This window comes from Rhyacophila brunnea, unplaced genomic scaffold (genome assembly GCF_057557595.1).
Source record: "Rhyacophila brunnea isolate RB1 unplaced genomic scaffold, BYU_Rbru_1.0 scaffold_2, whole genome shotgun sequence".
NCBI lineage: Eukaryota > Metazoa > Arthropoda > Insecta > Trichoptera > Rhyacophilidae > Rhyacophila > Rhyacophila brunnea.
In genome coordinates, this window is record NW_028232859.1 from 42150785 (window position 1) to 42167680 (window position 16896).

Genomic DNA, 16896 nt, shown 5'->3' on the forward strand with positions numbered 1-16896 from the left:
GATTGCAGTGGATTTTTGATCAGGTGTTGTGCTCATTCCCGCAAAGGTTTCTGAATTGGTACAACCATTTTCTACTTCTTTTTCTTCTATTCTATCTTCTTCTATTCGTATACATTCCTATACCATTCATCCGATTGCAATGAAATTTCGATCAGGTGTTGTGTTCATGCCCGCAAAGGTTTCTGAATTGGTACAACCATTTTCTTCTTCTTCTTCATTATACCTTCTTCTATTAGTGTGCATTCCTATACCATTCATCCGATTGCAATAAAACTTTCGTCAGTTGTTGTGCGCACGTCCGCGAAGGTTTCTGAATCAGTACAACCATCTTCTTCTATTCTATCTTCTTCTATTCGTATACATACCTATACCATTCATCCGATTGCAATGAAATTTTGATCAGGTGTCGTGCTCATGCCCGCAAAGGTTTCTGATACAACCATCTTCTTCTTCTTCATTCTATCTTCTTCTATTAGTATGCGTTCTTATACCATTCATTCGATTGCAATGAAACTTTGGTGAGTTGTTGTGCGCACGCCCGCGAAGGTTTCCGAATTAGAAAAACCATCTTCTTCTATTCGCATGCGTTACTATACCATTCATCCGATTGCGATGAAACTTTTGTCAGTTGTTGTGCGCACACCCGCGAAGGTTTCTAAATTAGTCTTATATAAAATACAAAGTTTGTTGTTTGTTTGTTCCATCCAATTTTGATTTTTTTTACTACGTCATATTAATACTATTACGTTTGCATATTTTGGATTCGATTTTAATTTAGTGTTCTTTTGTTTGACATTTGCTCATATTTGAATTATTTTCGTATTGCCATATTGTATTACAGAGATATTTTAATACTAAAAAGATAATTACTTTTTTTTTTTTTAATATCAGAGATAAATGTATCCACGAAGCGATCCTGTGCGAAGCCGGGTACTTCAACTTGTAGTAGATAACATCTTATCAAATAATATTGGTATGAGTGAGTAAATTCATACCTGTGTATTTTTTCGGTTGACTATAAACTCTAAATCATAGTACTTACTATACCTACAATATTTACGAGCTGTTTGTTAGTTAGCTGATAGTTATTAGTTATACCGCGGTTTTAAGGTGACCCATTGAAAATGTTTTTAACGGGTAGGATATTAATCTTTACACATCAGTAGATCGTCACCGCGAATTTTTTACTTTCTAGAATCAAGGACGAAAATTATTCACGTGCTAGTATCAACAGTAGAATTTGAATGGTTGTGGTAATAATGGCCAATGAAATTACAAATGCGTTTTATTAATCGAAGGTAATAATTAATTATTATTTATTTAGTAGGTACCTACTTATGCAAAAAATGATCCGCGTACCATGAACGATATTAAAAAATTATAGTACGCCCAAAATACTATCTTACTTAATTTTGATTTTGTTGTGCTATAATTATTATTGTTAGAAAGAGATAAAAAAGGTCCTTTACTTTGATTTGATACGGATTTTTTCAAATTCACCGATATTTATTTATTTTTTCCTGGAAGAGGTTAAAAAACTGTTTTGGGATTTCTGAAATTCCCCATAAAAATTGACAAAAAACGGCAGAAGCAACAAATAATAATTTAAATGACATAAAGATAGCCACACTGAAATAATATGGCAATATTAACAAAACAATAACATTTAAAATGGCGTCCTCCTCGGATGTTGGTTTTAACGAGGAAAAGCTTTCTGATATATTTAAAAATGGCATGAAAGCATTTGATGAAATTGAAAATTCGAAAGAGCCAACTAATAGCCCTGTTGTTCAGGTATAATATGTTGTATTTTCCTGTAGACGATGTGTCACAGTAACGTAACCTCAAATGTCACTTCGCAACTGAAAATAAATGTATTTTATTAGATATAAACGAGCCCTCAGCCCTCCTGTCTGCTAACAATAGGTATATATTATTAATTTGATATATTTTTTATTTCAGCACAATATTCAGAAGTGCATGCGTGCGTTTGAAACCTCCACCCAATTGGTGTCAATAGGTGCAGTTTTTAGTGCCAATGAAAGTGTTGAGGAGCTCACCACTGAATCTCTGCAATATCTTCTTCTTCCTGCGTTGCTCGGCACATTGTGTACCAAAATGACCACCCAGCCTAGGAAAGAAATTATTAATGTGGCGGAGATTTACTTTAGGTCAGTTCGTGCATTATTATTTTTGTTGAAATTAACTTTTCAAAGATCTTTGGTATAATGTACTCATTGCGATATAATTATTACATACGTGGTTCTATTGAATACCTAACATAACTCTTTCAGGAAGCAAATATCAATTACTTATCCAGTGTTCTTACTCATCATGTAAATTATGTAATAAACTATAATTATCTGACATTGAGACCCTTTTTCGTATTCCAAAATTCACTCACAAATTCCAAGTAATAAAATGTCATGATTAGTTTTGCGGATTCTCAAGACCTAATTAGACCAGTAGACTCGCAGACCCAACCAGATTCAATGATCGTGAGCAATCGTCAACTTTAAATATCAATCGCACGGAACGATTCAGCCACCAACTCAATCGTGTTGGCACTTAATTGGATTGGTTCATAATATTATTATACACTCGGTTGCTAGTGTGAACAATTATAAGTAAAGCATCAAAGGAAATTTAGACAACAAAAGAGTTATATTTATTATTGTCTGTTAAAATAATGAATAAAGACAGGCAGCCGTCATTATGTAATCATCCAATTTGTGTTATGTCAAACACAAGACAGGATACGCTCGCACACATAGCTCTGACGGCCACTCATGGAAGCTCAAGGTTAATTGATGCAATCGTGCCCAAAAAATAGGAATTGTTCCAATTTGTTCACAACTCCTGGGAACGACTCAAAAGTGACTTTTCGCGATCGTGGCAGATGGTTGGACTGAGAATCTGTCAATCTAATTTGAACTTTACCCATAACATATTGTCGAAATTCATGTCTAGGCAAGATGTCAATCACCGCCCACTTTCAAGAAATTTTGGTATAACTGTATAAATTAAGAGAAAAGTTACTTGGTTTTCAAAAATATATGAAGATACATATTATATTTTATGAAATTATAATTACAGTCGAACTTGGTTATTACGATCACGGAAATAGTGAGATCTCGGATGTAATGAGAAAACATTCGTTGACATTTTAGTTTATGATTTTCTTCATACATTTATTCAGTTTTCGCTGACAACATTGAAAAGGTATCCACGCATATGTTTGAAATTGCATGTAAAAAATCCAAGCTTTGTAAAGTCAGTAGGTACCTACCAGCGCCGGCGGCTCCGCACTTCATTACAATAAACAACTTCTTTTGTAGGTTATGAATGCCATGCTTGTTTCGGGGATTTTTACGATGGTTTTCAGATTTTTTATGTTCTATGCTTAAATAGAACGTGGCGCCAAAAATGTTATATAACAATATAATGAGTAATGCTTATAACGAGCAAATTCAATCGGTCCCATCTTACTTCTAATAACCAAGTTCGACTGTATTGTCAAAATAGATTGAATAAAAGCAATTATTACGTTAAGTGTTACCAATCTGACATTGTTGATGTGGAACATACATAATGGTAGAAGTCATCCTAACAAACACCATAATCGTTGAATAATAGTGGCCAAAAAATGTTTTCAATTCAACATTGTTTTCTGACTGCTTACCTATTTAAATTTTTAAATACGTTATTTTAAATAAAATAAAATAAAACGTTTCACAGACAATCATTTCATTTACATTTTTATTAATTGCATACTTTTAGTAAAGTGGATGTTAGTAGTCCTCGGCCTGTGAAAGTTTGCCCATGTCTGTTTCAAGTAAATGATAGATATGTTGTCACTTATATTTTTTTATTATATTATTTCAGAGACTTCCTTCAGAGATGCAAAGATTATGGAATAACTACTATGTCTATTCCAGATTTATCTGAATCTAAGGAAAATAACCAATTGGTAAAGGCGAATCAAACAGAGCAAGCGATGCTTGTGTCGATGGTATGGAATATATATATTTTTTTAGTTCCATGTTGTAAAGTTATCATTTTTATCCAGAACGAATACAACCAAAAATCAGGCAGGTGTTCGACCTCAATTCCTAGACTAGATAATTATTTTACTTCTGATGGACTCTTGTGCAAATGCCATGATGCTATGATAAATGCACTGAGGTTGGCACCAATACTAATTAACTAAACCCCTAATTACACCAGCAAACCCACAGATCCAACGATCCACACTTTAAATAGCATTTACGCAGAATGATTCAGCTACCAACCCTATTGTGCTGACATTTGATTTGATTGGTTCATAATATACACTCAGTTACTAGTGTTAACAATTATAAGGAAACCAAAAAATATCCATTGATCATCTTGATGGAAACACTAAACAGTCTTCCCTGATATGTTGTTCTTTAAATGACAATGGAAACTATTGACACATAATAAGTTTCTTATTGTATTTAGTAGCATATTATTCTTACTTTGTATTATTATTATTGTAGTAACAATGAATAAAGACAAGCAACCTTCATTATTTAAAGATCAAATTTGCGTTACGTCAAAATCAAGACATGGGCACGCCACTTGTTTTATTGGAAGCGTACAGTTAATTCGGTCATTATCTTTATATTATACAACCGTTATTGTTGGACAATGCAAGAATTATAATCAATAATATTTGCAGTCCAAATATATTTCTGCAGTGCTTCGTAATTTTATAAATCATAAATAAAAGCAAAATCATTATTGTGATGTGATCTTAGTTTAATTTGAATTTATTCATGAAAATGTGAACATTTCTCCCAATTTCAGGTCATGAATCGTGAAGAAAAGTTAAAACGGTACAAGGAGCAGAAAGAAATGAAAGAACAATTAGTTAAATTGAAGATCGCCGTTGAATCGCCGAACATAGATGAGGGTACAAAAAGGGAATACTTTCTTACCTTGGTGAAATCGTATGTCAATCAATCGTTAGATGAGCTGAACAGTATCGAATCTGAAAAACCACTTCTAGATTATATGGACAAAGTCACCAAAGGTATGCTATTTTTCTGAAAGTGTCAAAGTCTGTCCAGCCTTCTGGATACATCCATAATATGTATATAGTTTTCTCGATATTAGCAGTGATTTTTAGTGGGCTAGGTTTTTCCTTACGTCCATAAACACTTCTCTGACAGCACTTTCATTCCTGTTTATGATATCAATGTTGTTCTCATATGATAATATTTGACGGGTTGTATATAATATTATATTGACATCGATGTCAATCATTCTTACTGCATTTTCCAAAGCTATAAGTAATAATATCTGAGGCATGTAGGTGTTTCAAATGTCGATATTCTGATTTATGGTTAAACTATTATTATACTATAACACTATTATTATGGTTGCATCATCTTCATTCTCAAAATATGATTTCAGAAGGTGGACATGAGGAAATAAAAAAACCCAAAAGACCGCCAACCCCATTGAAGCCGTTCATAATCACAAAAGACGCCGTCCAGAAAACAATCTATGGTCTTGGCTACCCCTCTTTACCAGTTCTGACAGTTGAAGAGTTTTATGAGCAAAGAGTGAGGGAAGGAATGTATGTCCTCAATTTATTAAATATTATTTAAAATCTATTACATTTAACTTAATTACAAAGTTTCAGTAAGTTGTATATTTCTTTTATGGTTTATTTTTCAGTTTCCCAGCTCCACAAAAATCTAAGGGTCCTACATCTCTCCAAGATACAACAGAAGCTGATATGGAACGTGTAAACGATAATGAAGCGGAAGAAAAGGTTCTTATTTTATTTTGCTAATTTAATCTTATTAGATGGCAATTGTGAAGCTAGAAATTTGTTAGCAAAACTCACCCAAAAATGTTTATACTTCCTGCTTGCTTCTGATGTGTAAATGGCAGTGGCGAAGGGTGGAGGCAGGCTGTTAAGATCCGCCATAAATAGTGCACATTAAACTTTTTCAGACATACATATTTGTTTTCATTGAAATAAGACTACAATTTACAGAAAGTGTTGGTTAGTTTTTAAAATTCAATTAAACCCTAAGAAACCAAGCCATAATAGATAATAGTCAAAAAATACATGTCTATCTATAAAATATCTAAAATTATGCAATTAAATCATACATAACTTTGAATATTTTATAGATAGAATAATATTTTTCATTTATTATAGTTTGGTTTAGGCAGGGCTTAATGCAATAAAAAAATGAACCAACAATATGTGTAATATGTACTTTTAATCCAACGAAAACAAATAACTATGAATGAAAAAGTGTGCACAATTTTGTCGTATCGCCCAAATTAGACCAAAACTATTATGGTTTCGTTTAGGCAGGGTTTAATTGATTTTTAAAAACTAACTAACACCATCTGTAAATTGTAGTCTTAGTTCAATAAAAACAAATACATATGACTAACAAAGTTTAGTGTGCACTATTTATAGCGAATCTTAACAGCCTACCTCCACCCTTCGCCACTGGTAAATGGGGTAGGGCCACTATTTAGCTGAGACCTATTTGGTAGTATGTAGATCATCTCTGATTTAATAACTGAAATATGCAATGCAAGTAACTAGGTGATTGCCATGTTTTCAAGTATAGATATATTACATTGTATGGTAACTAAATAATATATTTTCAGTGGAAATATCAAAGAAATGACAGAAGTATAAAAATCGGTGTGTGCACTTATGTACGTGCGTTAGAAGGTATACTTCTTTGATATAACAAAACAAAAACAAAACTTGTGATGAACTAGATTCTTTGAGTAGCTCTTAATAATTAATTAATTATTATATTAATAATTATTATCTTGTTAATTTACACACTCAAGAAAAAGGACCGCTTATTGGAACGCCGTTGGTTCATTTCTATACACTTTAACTTATATTACTAAATTATATAATGATTTCTCATTGTTTTTATTTTTAAAGTAACAACTGTCACTCTGACGTTTAATCGTTTGTTTACATAAGGAATTGCAAATGGCCGACAATAATAAATTCACTGCCTAGGCAACGGAACAATTATTCTACTATCAAACTTGCGCTTGTATACAGCTGACCGATTCACAGCTAACTTCATACTGTCGCGCACTTTCGTAACGGTGTGCGCGCGCAGCTCTCAATTTCACTAACTACCAAACGCCCAAAAAGAAGTATAAGTAACATCAAAATTTAGGAATAATTTATTGTTTCTTAACTAGTATTAACATTTCTTCTTCTGTAGTATGCGTGCCAAAGATGCATCTAGATTCTTCCCAACCATGCCATGGTGCAACTGATTAGAACTTGGTTTGAAGGATCATTATTGAGTATACCCATTTCCTCATATTTTTCTTGATCCTAGTTACTCCGGTTCGTATTAAATTCATTGTTCTTTGTGTCTCTTGGTGGCAGCTTCTCGTCAAGAACCAATTAAAGGACTGGGTGCATCTTGTCATTTTTCATCTTTCATGGAAATCTTCTTCGATGACTTAATACAGCTCTTTCTAGATTTTAGACGTAATAGCGTCGATGTATGTTTATATAGTAGATGTCTTTCATCACACATTTTGGCTGTGCAATGTACATCGGTGACTATCTATCTACGGACATCTAGTGGAGCGATTTCAGCCAGAATTACGTGCATTTTTGCCATAGGAGCCGGTTTCAAACATACTGTTGGTATGTGCTCCGAGAGGGCTGTTTGACTCATCAGGCCGTCTGACCTGGTTGCCACAAAAGCCAATATTAATGCTTTTAAAAAATTGCAGCGTCTTACTGCGGACGTCAATATCTTTTCACATATATTTTACTGTCCGTATTGATTAGCTTCGTTTTTTGTTATATATATTATTAATTCTTCGTGCCTTTCTCTACCACGGCACTTTGTTATGAGTAAAATCATTAGAATTAGTCAAACCTTACTTGAGAGCGTGGCGACCTCAGTCTTGGGTATCTGCTCCTAAGACATTACTAGTGCAGAAAACTGCTGATGCTCATCCAAACATAGGGCCTCGTGATACGCTCGATTGAAACCGAGTGTGGTGCGAGGCGGGTTGGTTTAGAGGGGTCTGCTTTGTATTGTTAGTATGTGGCAATTACCATTCAGGGATGTATCCACCTTTTTCATATGACGGGAATTGTTCTATACAAGATATGTATTGTAATAAGCCACTCGGTTACACTACCAAATACAATAAGTAGTATAAGTTTTACCATCACATAAAATATCGAAATTTATATTTAAAATTGTTGTTAGCTGATACGGTATAAAAAACGGGCATGATGATTTACAAGTAAACTGGTGTTATATTTTAGCTTTATTATGAAAGTTAAACTGTTCTGTTGAAAAAATGATAGATTTAATGCCATATGCCGAATACGTATTTCGCAAGCTAGATGTTAAATCTGATAAAAAAAACACTGCATTAGCAAGGCTGCATCACTATCACTCCCATGGTGAACATGTCTGATTTGGAATAGGTACGTCGATTACGCTGTCTTATTCGACAAATCCATCAGGGGAATTCAAAAGAGATAATCGACAGGCTGCATTAAAATTCGTCTCGCATTGTTTTGAAAAGAAAACCAACTTTATGTATGTACAATATCATCTATCCCCATTCAGAATTCCTCCGATCAGCAATGTACAGAACATTGATAGTGTTGGTAGCTTTTAATATCTGAGTATATTATACAGTTAGATTGCACTTAGCAAATCGATTTCACTATCCGAATAAAACTGGCTCGAGAAATATTAAACTTTGCCGCCAATTCAGCGTTTCATCCTTACAGTGCTGCTTTACGGTAACGAGTCAAGCTATCTTTCAAAAACACTGTGAATATGGTTGTTTAAAAGAAACAAGATGATAATCATGTTTGCTACGTACTTTTTCCGACGCAATGTAAATAATAAATTTGAATTATTGGTATTATTGACATGTACCTATGTCCCTGATAACTTTCTTAGAAATCAGGAACGTCAGTTGTTAATTTTCCCAAGATGTAGAACTAACTTGTCATTGGTAATGCTAATTGGGCGAGCAATAACTGTATTCAAACAAGTCGATTCTATTATTAATTTATATATTGCACTTGCATGAAAATGAGTTTTTGATGACGCATTACGTATAAAATATTTATTCGCCTTCGTAACTGCTTTAAATATAAAGATAAAGTATTTAAAAACCTATAAAGTTTGAAAATATACTCAAGTACAAAATCGGTAGTTAAAATGTTCAATAAGATTACACATACAACCAATGACATCAGAAATTATTATTTCACAACTTATACACAGTTTGTGAAATTCGCAGTTTTTATATTATACTGTATAATCGTCACCATTGCAGTACCATACCGTGGCATAAAGGTAGTTCGTTCGGCTGATAACCGAACAATCGGTGGTCCAATTAAGTGTTTTTTTTTTCGTGTAAAAAAAAAATTATGTGTTACATCGGCGCGTGCAACATTGTCACACGCCAAAAATACACTCTGATCTGATTTCCCAAACGCGCCAAAAGAAGTATAACTTCAATAAAACAGTATAAAGTAAATGTATGTTTCCTTTATACCTATTGTATCATACATATTGAACTATTTATGATATTATTTTGTTTTTAGTTGGCAAGTTAATACCTTTGTATCGCATTTTCTCATTCATTTGATTTCAACTAAAACCATAAAATTATATTAAAAAATATATACTCAAACTCGAAAATGAAAGCATTCCAATGAATATTTCTTCCAGTTCGATAGTAACAATAAGGAACTCCAATTATATTGTATTTAGTTGACACAAAATCATCATATATATGATGATCTTGTATATTTTTATATACTTTCGTACATTTATGTCTGCTGGGGATTATGGATCTTTCCATAAAAATTTAAAAAAAATCCATACAAATGTTTCCAACGCACACAAAATTTTTTAAAGTAATATGTACTAAATTTAACTAAATAGTATGCAATATCAGATTTTTGGTTTGCCTGGCCTAAATAGACTAAAGAATGACCAATATTTTATTACACCCACAAAATTTTACACATTGTTCATGGGTCATTTCTCATAGGAGGAATGTTATCACGTTATCCTATTTTAGTCCTCACATTTTTCGCTTGAACAGATTTGGGAAAACGCACTACCCCATTTCACTACAACAATATCGAAATTGTCTAAAGCCTCAATTACATTGAGCTTCTTTACGAGCTGTGTGTTGGCGAATTTATAATCTGCCTGTAAAGTCGCCCAGTGTAATCATCGAACAAGCTAACATGTTACTTACGACTTACTTAAGACGCGAACTTTTCTGTAAACGGAACGCCGCTCATACAAAAATGACGTCTTTGGACGTCCCGCTTTAAACGGGATTTTACTAACTAAATCAATTATTTTAAACGTACAAATATGTTGAACACACAATGACATATATTGGGAATATCGTCACATACTCAGAATTGAAACAGAATTTGTTTTTACCACTTGAAACGTAAATTGATTTTATTTTTTTATTTTTGCAATAAAATTCGCGGCGTGCAACGTACCGCATACATACACCTACCGGCAGTAAAAAGGTTAAATATTCGGTCACATTAAAATCAATAATTTCTCCTTTGTAAAGGTTTTTTGTAATACCCCGATCGAGATGGGGTATTCATTGTAAAACTGTAAATATATTATTGTATCGTGTAAAACAGACTTTTCACACACAGACGCAGCATTTACACACCTACTCCATGCGCATGAAAGTAAGTGTGCTTCTGCGCAGGTCTGTGTTTAAGTTGTCTAGCTATAGTTTGTTTGTACATTATGAAATCAAATGGTTAATAGAAGTGTTATGTAGTATATATACTATAAATTATAAAAATTTTACAAAAAAGTCATCCTCTGGTAATGTCTAAAAGGATTGGATGTGATATTTCAAATGCTATCATTACGAAGAAACCTGTCATAAGGTTGAAAATAAACACTTTGTTAGATAGGTATTTTCTTTCGCTACATAATAATTCGACAAGTAAATTACGGGAAATGTTGTTTGCGACTCGTGGAAACAGCCTTGAACAGTCAGCTGTATGAGACGAGCACACAAGCCATAGGAGATAGAGTTAATGTTTGGAGGTTGTTTGTTTAATGTACTTTTACTGCTCTTTTTTTATGAATTTTTCACAACATATCTGTATAACGGGAAGCCTAATGGAGAACCAAGAGAATGCTGTCCAAAAATTCTAAAACAAAATTCTCCGAAAAATATTTGGACCGGTTAAATTAAACCAAAGGTGGCACATCCGTATGAATACTGAACTTGGCAAACAATTTAAGCCCAATAGATTTCTTAGATTTCTCTACTTAACAACATACGGGTTCTTTCCTTATGACAATGATAATAAAATGAATTTCCCGACTCGTTTTCTTCTGGGTATGCTATCAATGCAATCCCTGTCCACCCAAAGAGTGATTGCTCTTTTAAAGCATTTCTTTTTACTTCTTCGTGGGTTCATTTACAATCCGTATATACTGGCAAATTTTAATTTTCATGTTCCCACCAATATCACTCGTAACTCTACGGTCTTCAAGATACCTCGTCGCAGGACAGATGTTATGTTTCATGATGCTATGTATCGTGCGATTAACTTAGTTGATGGCACCATAAAGGTTGATTTATTTTTTATTAACTATATAATGTTTGTGGATGTGTTAAATAGGTTAAATTTATAATTGTATATATTATCTTGTTTCTTTAATATTTACATAAACACATGCTGTCTTTTCTACTTTCTTGTTATATTAGTTGTTATTTGTAATTCAGATATTTTTATAATTTTGTATTTATTATGTATTATGGCACATTGGCCAATCGCTGTAATGCCGTAATACTCTTTTTCTAAATAAATAAATTAATAGTCAATATCTTGAGGGTGCAAATACTCAGATGATCCGGTCACGTCAAATGCGATAGATCTAGAGCTCTCCATAAAGTTTATGAAGGAACCCCTGTAGGTACTCGGCCCCTGGGTGGCCCCGGAGTATATGAGTGGATAACGTCAAGAGGGACGCAGATAGACAGTGCCTGACTGAAGAGAGAGAACTCAGGATAGAGATTCCTGGAGGATGGGTGTGCAGACGGTATGGACCTGAGTGGTCTGTAGCACCAGCTTAACAACATATTCATATAAAATATACCTATTGACAAGTTATTCCAAGCCGTTGGAATTGGTCTCATCATTATTAAATTATGTAAATTAAGAACTATGTACATTGTACATAATATTCTCTCGTCCTATTGTGTCCATACTCTGGATCCAAAATTGAAAAGATCACATGTGAATTTGCCAAATGCAGGATTTGACCTTTATGAATTTTGTGAGAAAATTTAATTTGCAGTTCACGAGAGATACGTTTTGGACACAGTCGCAATAAGTGAAATTTTGGGATCAACTAGGGATTTGATAAACTAAACAATTCAAAATATGAAAATGCTAAACAAAATAAAAGTCATACATAAAATAAAATTAATAAAGGGTGTTTTTTTTAGAGGTATAGAACTTTGAAATGGATTAAAACAAAGATGACTTTTTATATTGACATGAAATTTACTTTATTCGAAAGATGCTCTTCTGGCATTATAATTTAAATATGACTTCTGGCATATGACCGCCACGGCTGGCTCGGACGTAGTCTAATCTGGAGGTCCAATTTTCGATGACTTTTTCCAACATTTGTGGCCGTATATCGGCAATAACGCGGCGAATGTTGTCCTCCAAGTGGTCAATCGTTTCGGGCTTATCGGCGTAGACTAGCGACTTCACATATCCCCACAGAAAATAGTCAAGCGGCGTTAAATCGCACGATCTTGGAGGCCAATTCACGGGTCCGAAACGTGAAACTATGCGGTTACCAAACGTTTCCTTCAATAAATCAATTGTGGCACGAGCTGTATGACATGTTGCGCCGTCTTGTTGAAACCACAGCTCCTGCACATCATGGTTGTTCAATTGAAGAACGAAAAAGTCAGTAATCATGGCTCTATAGCGGTCACCATTGACTGTAACGTTCTGGCCAGCATCGTTTTTAAAGAAGTACGGACCAATTATTCCACCAGCCCATAAAGCACACCAAACAGTCAATTTTTCTGGATGTAACGGTGTCTCAACATACACTTGAGGATTATCATCACTCCAAATATGGCAGTTTTGTTTATTGACGTATCCATTCAACCAAAAGTGAGCTTCATCGCTAAACAAAATTCGCTTATGAAAATCGGGATCAACGGCAATCTTGTTTTAAAATAAATTTTCACAATTTGGAAGCGTTATTCAGGCGTCAGTCTATTCATGTTGAAATGCCAAACCAAACTAAACATAAATCACTTAACAGCTGACAAAATGGCCGCCAATTAAAAAAGTGCTGCCAGCTTAAAGTTCTATACCTCTAAAAAAAACACACGTTATAACATTGCAATAAACTGAAAAAATAACATTCATTTTGTTCTACGCTGCAAGAAAGAATCTACATAGTTTACCCTACCCTACTTCGCCTGTCTGCACTTGTGTAAAATTTGTCGACAACTTACTGTCAAAATAAGTGCAGGACAAAAAATAACGAATTCGAACTTGGCTGTGTTGCGATGAATGTGAATTACCTGTATACTCTTCACACCTTTTCTTATTGGTTTCTTAATAAATTACAGGAAGAAAAGGTAGAGCAAGATGACGAACAAGCCCTGCAGAGAGCTCGTGCTATGGATGAATACAAGGATGATCACAAGCGAGGATGGGGAAACCGACACAACAGAAGCTAGTCTGTGTTATTATTTCTTTCCAGAAAGTTACATGTGATATGAATCTTGTTTTATTTGTACTATGTTTATTTCAATAGCTTACTTAATTTATCAACAAGCTTCGCGTTTTTGGTTCATCGTATTCCCTTTATTAATCACTCTAATGTAGGATTATAGTAATAATATAATATAAAGAATTGAATTATTTCCGTTAATAATATCAATAATATTCTTGAAATTGCCGATATGCATATTCATATTCTTTATCATTATGGCTGCTCAATAAATGTGTACTTCGTACTGCTTTTTCTTTGTTCACATATTGTTATTTTTGTTTTCACGATTGCCCCGCCCCAACTTTAATAAATTATAGGCGGTCCGCAGAAAATTTACGCAACCTCCATATTATAATCTGAATCCAAAAAATGCCAGAAAAAATTCTCTCCTGATGTTGCACACATACGCAATTCAATCTATAGTCAACACATCAATTTCGAATAACTGTTACACATTCGAACTGGCTAGATGGCTGGCTAGTGCATTTATCAATCAAATTGATGTCTAGTGCATGTATCGTTGTATTAATGTTTATAATTGATACTTTTCAATCTCTTGATGAAAAGGATGTTATTAAATTTGCACGTCATGCTATTGACCTATGGAAATGGAAGGCAACGGTAACTCTCACCAAAACCAACAGACATGCCATGTCGATACTAATTTAGTTGCCAACAAAAACCATTTTTATTCCAGTCAACTCTGTATCTTATGTCAGTAGATAAAGTAACATGATGTGTTTTGTCAGTGTTAACTAATTAAATTGATGATCCGTGGTTGTGTCGAATTTATATCTGCTAGGCCGCATTGTGTTTTTTTTTATATTGGTAGTATGTAGTCTTATTCACAAATAATAGCACAAGACATACATCTTCACCGAGTGCCATTTGCAATAGTTTCAACATAACAGACAAACACAAAATTCAGTGTCACAGTATTATTTAATTTAATATAAATTGTTAGTTCATGAATATCATTGAATCTAGTTACATGCGAAATAAACTTTCTTAGTAACAAACATTTTGGTGCTAAGACACACGGCGCTGATTGTGCATTGCATTATCTATGCAAAGAGGATCCTAGTATCCATATCAAAGCAGTAACTTCCAGCACTGTATGTCTTTGCCTTTATATATTGTTTTAATTATTTTTTATGTACCCAGTCACTCGATCTGCTGTCAATTTTATTAAAAAAAAAAATGGGTAAGGGAATGTTTTGTTGTTTCTGTTATTATTTATGTTTTCTTATTGTACACAATAAAGATAAATTTACTAAAGGTATGGTTTTTCATTGCAATATATTATATTTTTCTACATTTAATATATTTCCAGCACTCGCACCCGACCGATTTCTGAAATTTTTTAGTCATTCATTCCAACTTTATTTTTGTATGAGGAACAGCAAAACTACTTGCGACAAACAAGTATGTATTACAAACCCTTGATGTGACTTGAAATAAAATGATTTTTGAAGTTATACTTCTTTAGGCGCATTTATAAAATCAAATCAGAGTGTATTTTTGGCGTGTGACATGTAACACATAATTTAAAACAGTTTTATTTGTCTCCTGGTCAATATGGTTCTGTACTCATGCAAGTATTGTAGAATCAACGACAATATTAAAAAAAAAAAAAAACGTATTAGGCTCTCATAAGACCCCTGCAGGTAGATTGTTTATGAAAAATGGCAATGCCTCCTGGAATTTTCACCTATTTATTACTAAGCTTAAAATAATATTGATATTGCATATTTTAAAAAAAATGTATTAGGCTCTCGTAAGACCCTGCAGGTAGATTGTTTATGAAAAATGGCAATGCCTTCTAGAATTTCACCTATTTTACTAAGCTAAAAATAATAGAGATATTGCATATTTAAAAAAAATATATGTATCCGGCTCTCATAAGACCCTGCAGGTAGATTGTTTATGAAAAATGCCAATGCTTTCTAGAATTTTCAGCTATTTTACTAAGCTTAAAATAATATAGATATTGGATATTTAAAAAAAATGTATTGGGCTCTCATAGACCCCTTGCAGGTAGATTGTTTGTGAAAAAATAATCATAATGTTTTCAAATATTCACTACATTCTTATCGATGCACTAGAAAATCTATTAGGCACTCATAAACTTATATATATATATATCGCTTTATAATCAATTAAAGAAAATTGTTTTTGAATATTTTTTAATACCGGCAGTCCCAGAAGTACCCGACCTGATGTATAGATAGCAGTTATTGTTTGAAAATAATGACCATGATGGAAAGTACCAACCTTATAAAGCCTAAGTTTGACGACGCTACGTTGTTCAGTAATTATTTGTCAGCCATCTACAGTGAACGCTCAGTGAATTTGTAAACATGGAAAAAATTGGTCATAGTTATGTGATACAAAACTTTCATTTGAAAAGCTTCAGTCCAACCAATATCAAAGCGGCGCTAGATTCTACTATGGGGATGTCGGCTACTTTGTTTACAATAGTAACATATTGGGTGGCTGGGTTTAAACGAGCTGCCAAGACCAACATCGCAGTGGTCGACCAAATGAGGTAACCACGCCAGAAATGGTGACGAAAATCCACAAAATGGTATTGGATGAACGTCGACTGAAATTGCGCGAGCGAGTAGACATGGTAGGCATTTCAAAAAGAACTGTACATCACATATTGACTGAAAATTGGGAGATGAGAAAGCTGTGCGCAAGGTGCACAGCTTTCTGTGTGTTCTGGGTGCCGCGATTACTCACAATGGAACAAAAACAGCATCGTGAGGATGTTTCAATCGAGTGTTTGGCGAAGTTTCACAGCAATAAAGCAGAGTTTTTGCGTCTATTCATAACCATGGATGAAACATGGGTATGACCCCTTCATACCTGAGACGAAAGAATAGTCAAAACAATCGACTGAAAGGGGAGAATCGGCTCCAAAGAAGGTGAAGACAGTTCCATCTGCAGGCAAGGTCATGATGTCAGTTTTTTGGGATGCGCGTGGGGTAATTTTCATTGATTATCTCCAGAAAGGAAAATCAATCAACAGCATGTATTATGCAAACTT

General features: G+C 33.8%; 1 protein-coding gene across 1 annotated transcript; it reads left to right on the top strand.

Moving 5' to 3' along the window:
• The first annotated feature begins 1644 nt into the window (after positions 1-1644).
• Positions 1645-15122, top strand: Tap42 (immunoglobulin binding protein Tap42). Its single transcript, XM_085946741.1, has 7 exons — positions 1645-1794; positions 1963-2171; positions 3886-4012; positions 4831-5056; positions 5440-5605; positions 5707-5803; positions 13699-15122. Exons 1-7 carry the CDS (start codon positions 1672-1674, stop codon positions 13807-13809), a joined length of 1059 nt encoding a protein of 352 aa, XP_085802867.1. The 5' UTR covers positions 1645-1671; the 3' UTR covers positions 13810-15122.
• Positions 15123-16896: the final 1774 nt, after the last annotated feature.

Bases quoted from the DNA above. Each gene is read 5' to 3' on its own strand.
- Tap42 (XM_085946741.1), top strand. From the start codon at position 1,672: ATGGCGTCCTCCTCGGATGTTGGTTTTAACGAGGAAAAGCTTTCTGAT. The intron at 2,172-3,885 runs GTCAGTTCGTGC...ATATTATTTCAG, and splicing joins GTGGCGGAGATTTACTTTAG to AGACTTCCTTCAGAGATGCA. The intron at 5,057-5,439 runs GTATGCTATTTT...ATATGATTTCAG, and splicing joins TATGGACAAAGTCACCAAAG to AAGGTGGACATGAGGAAATA.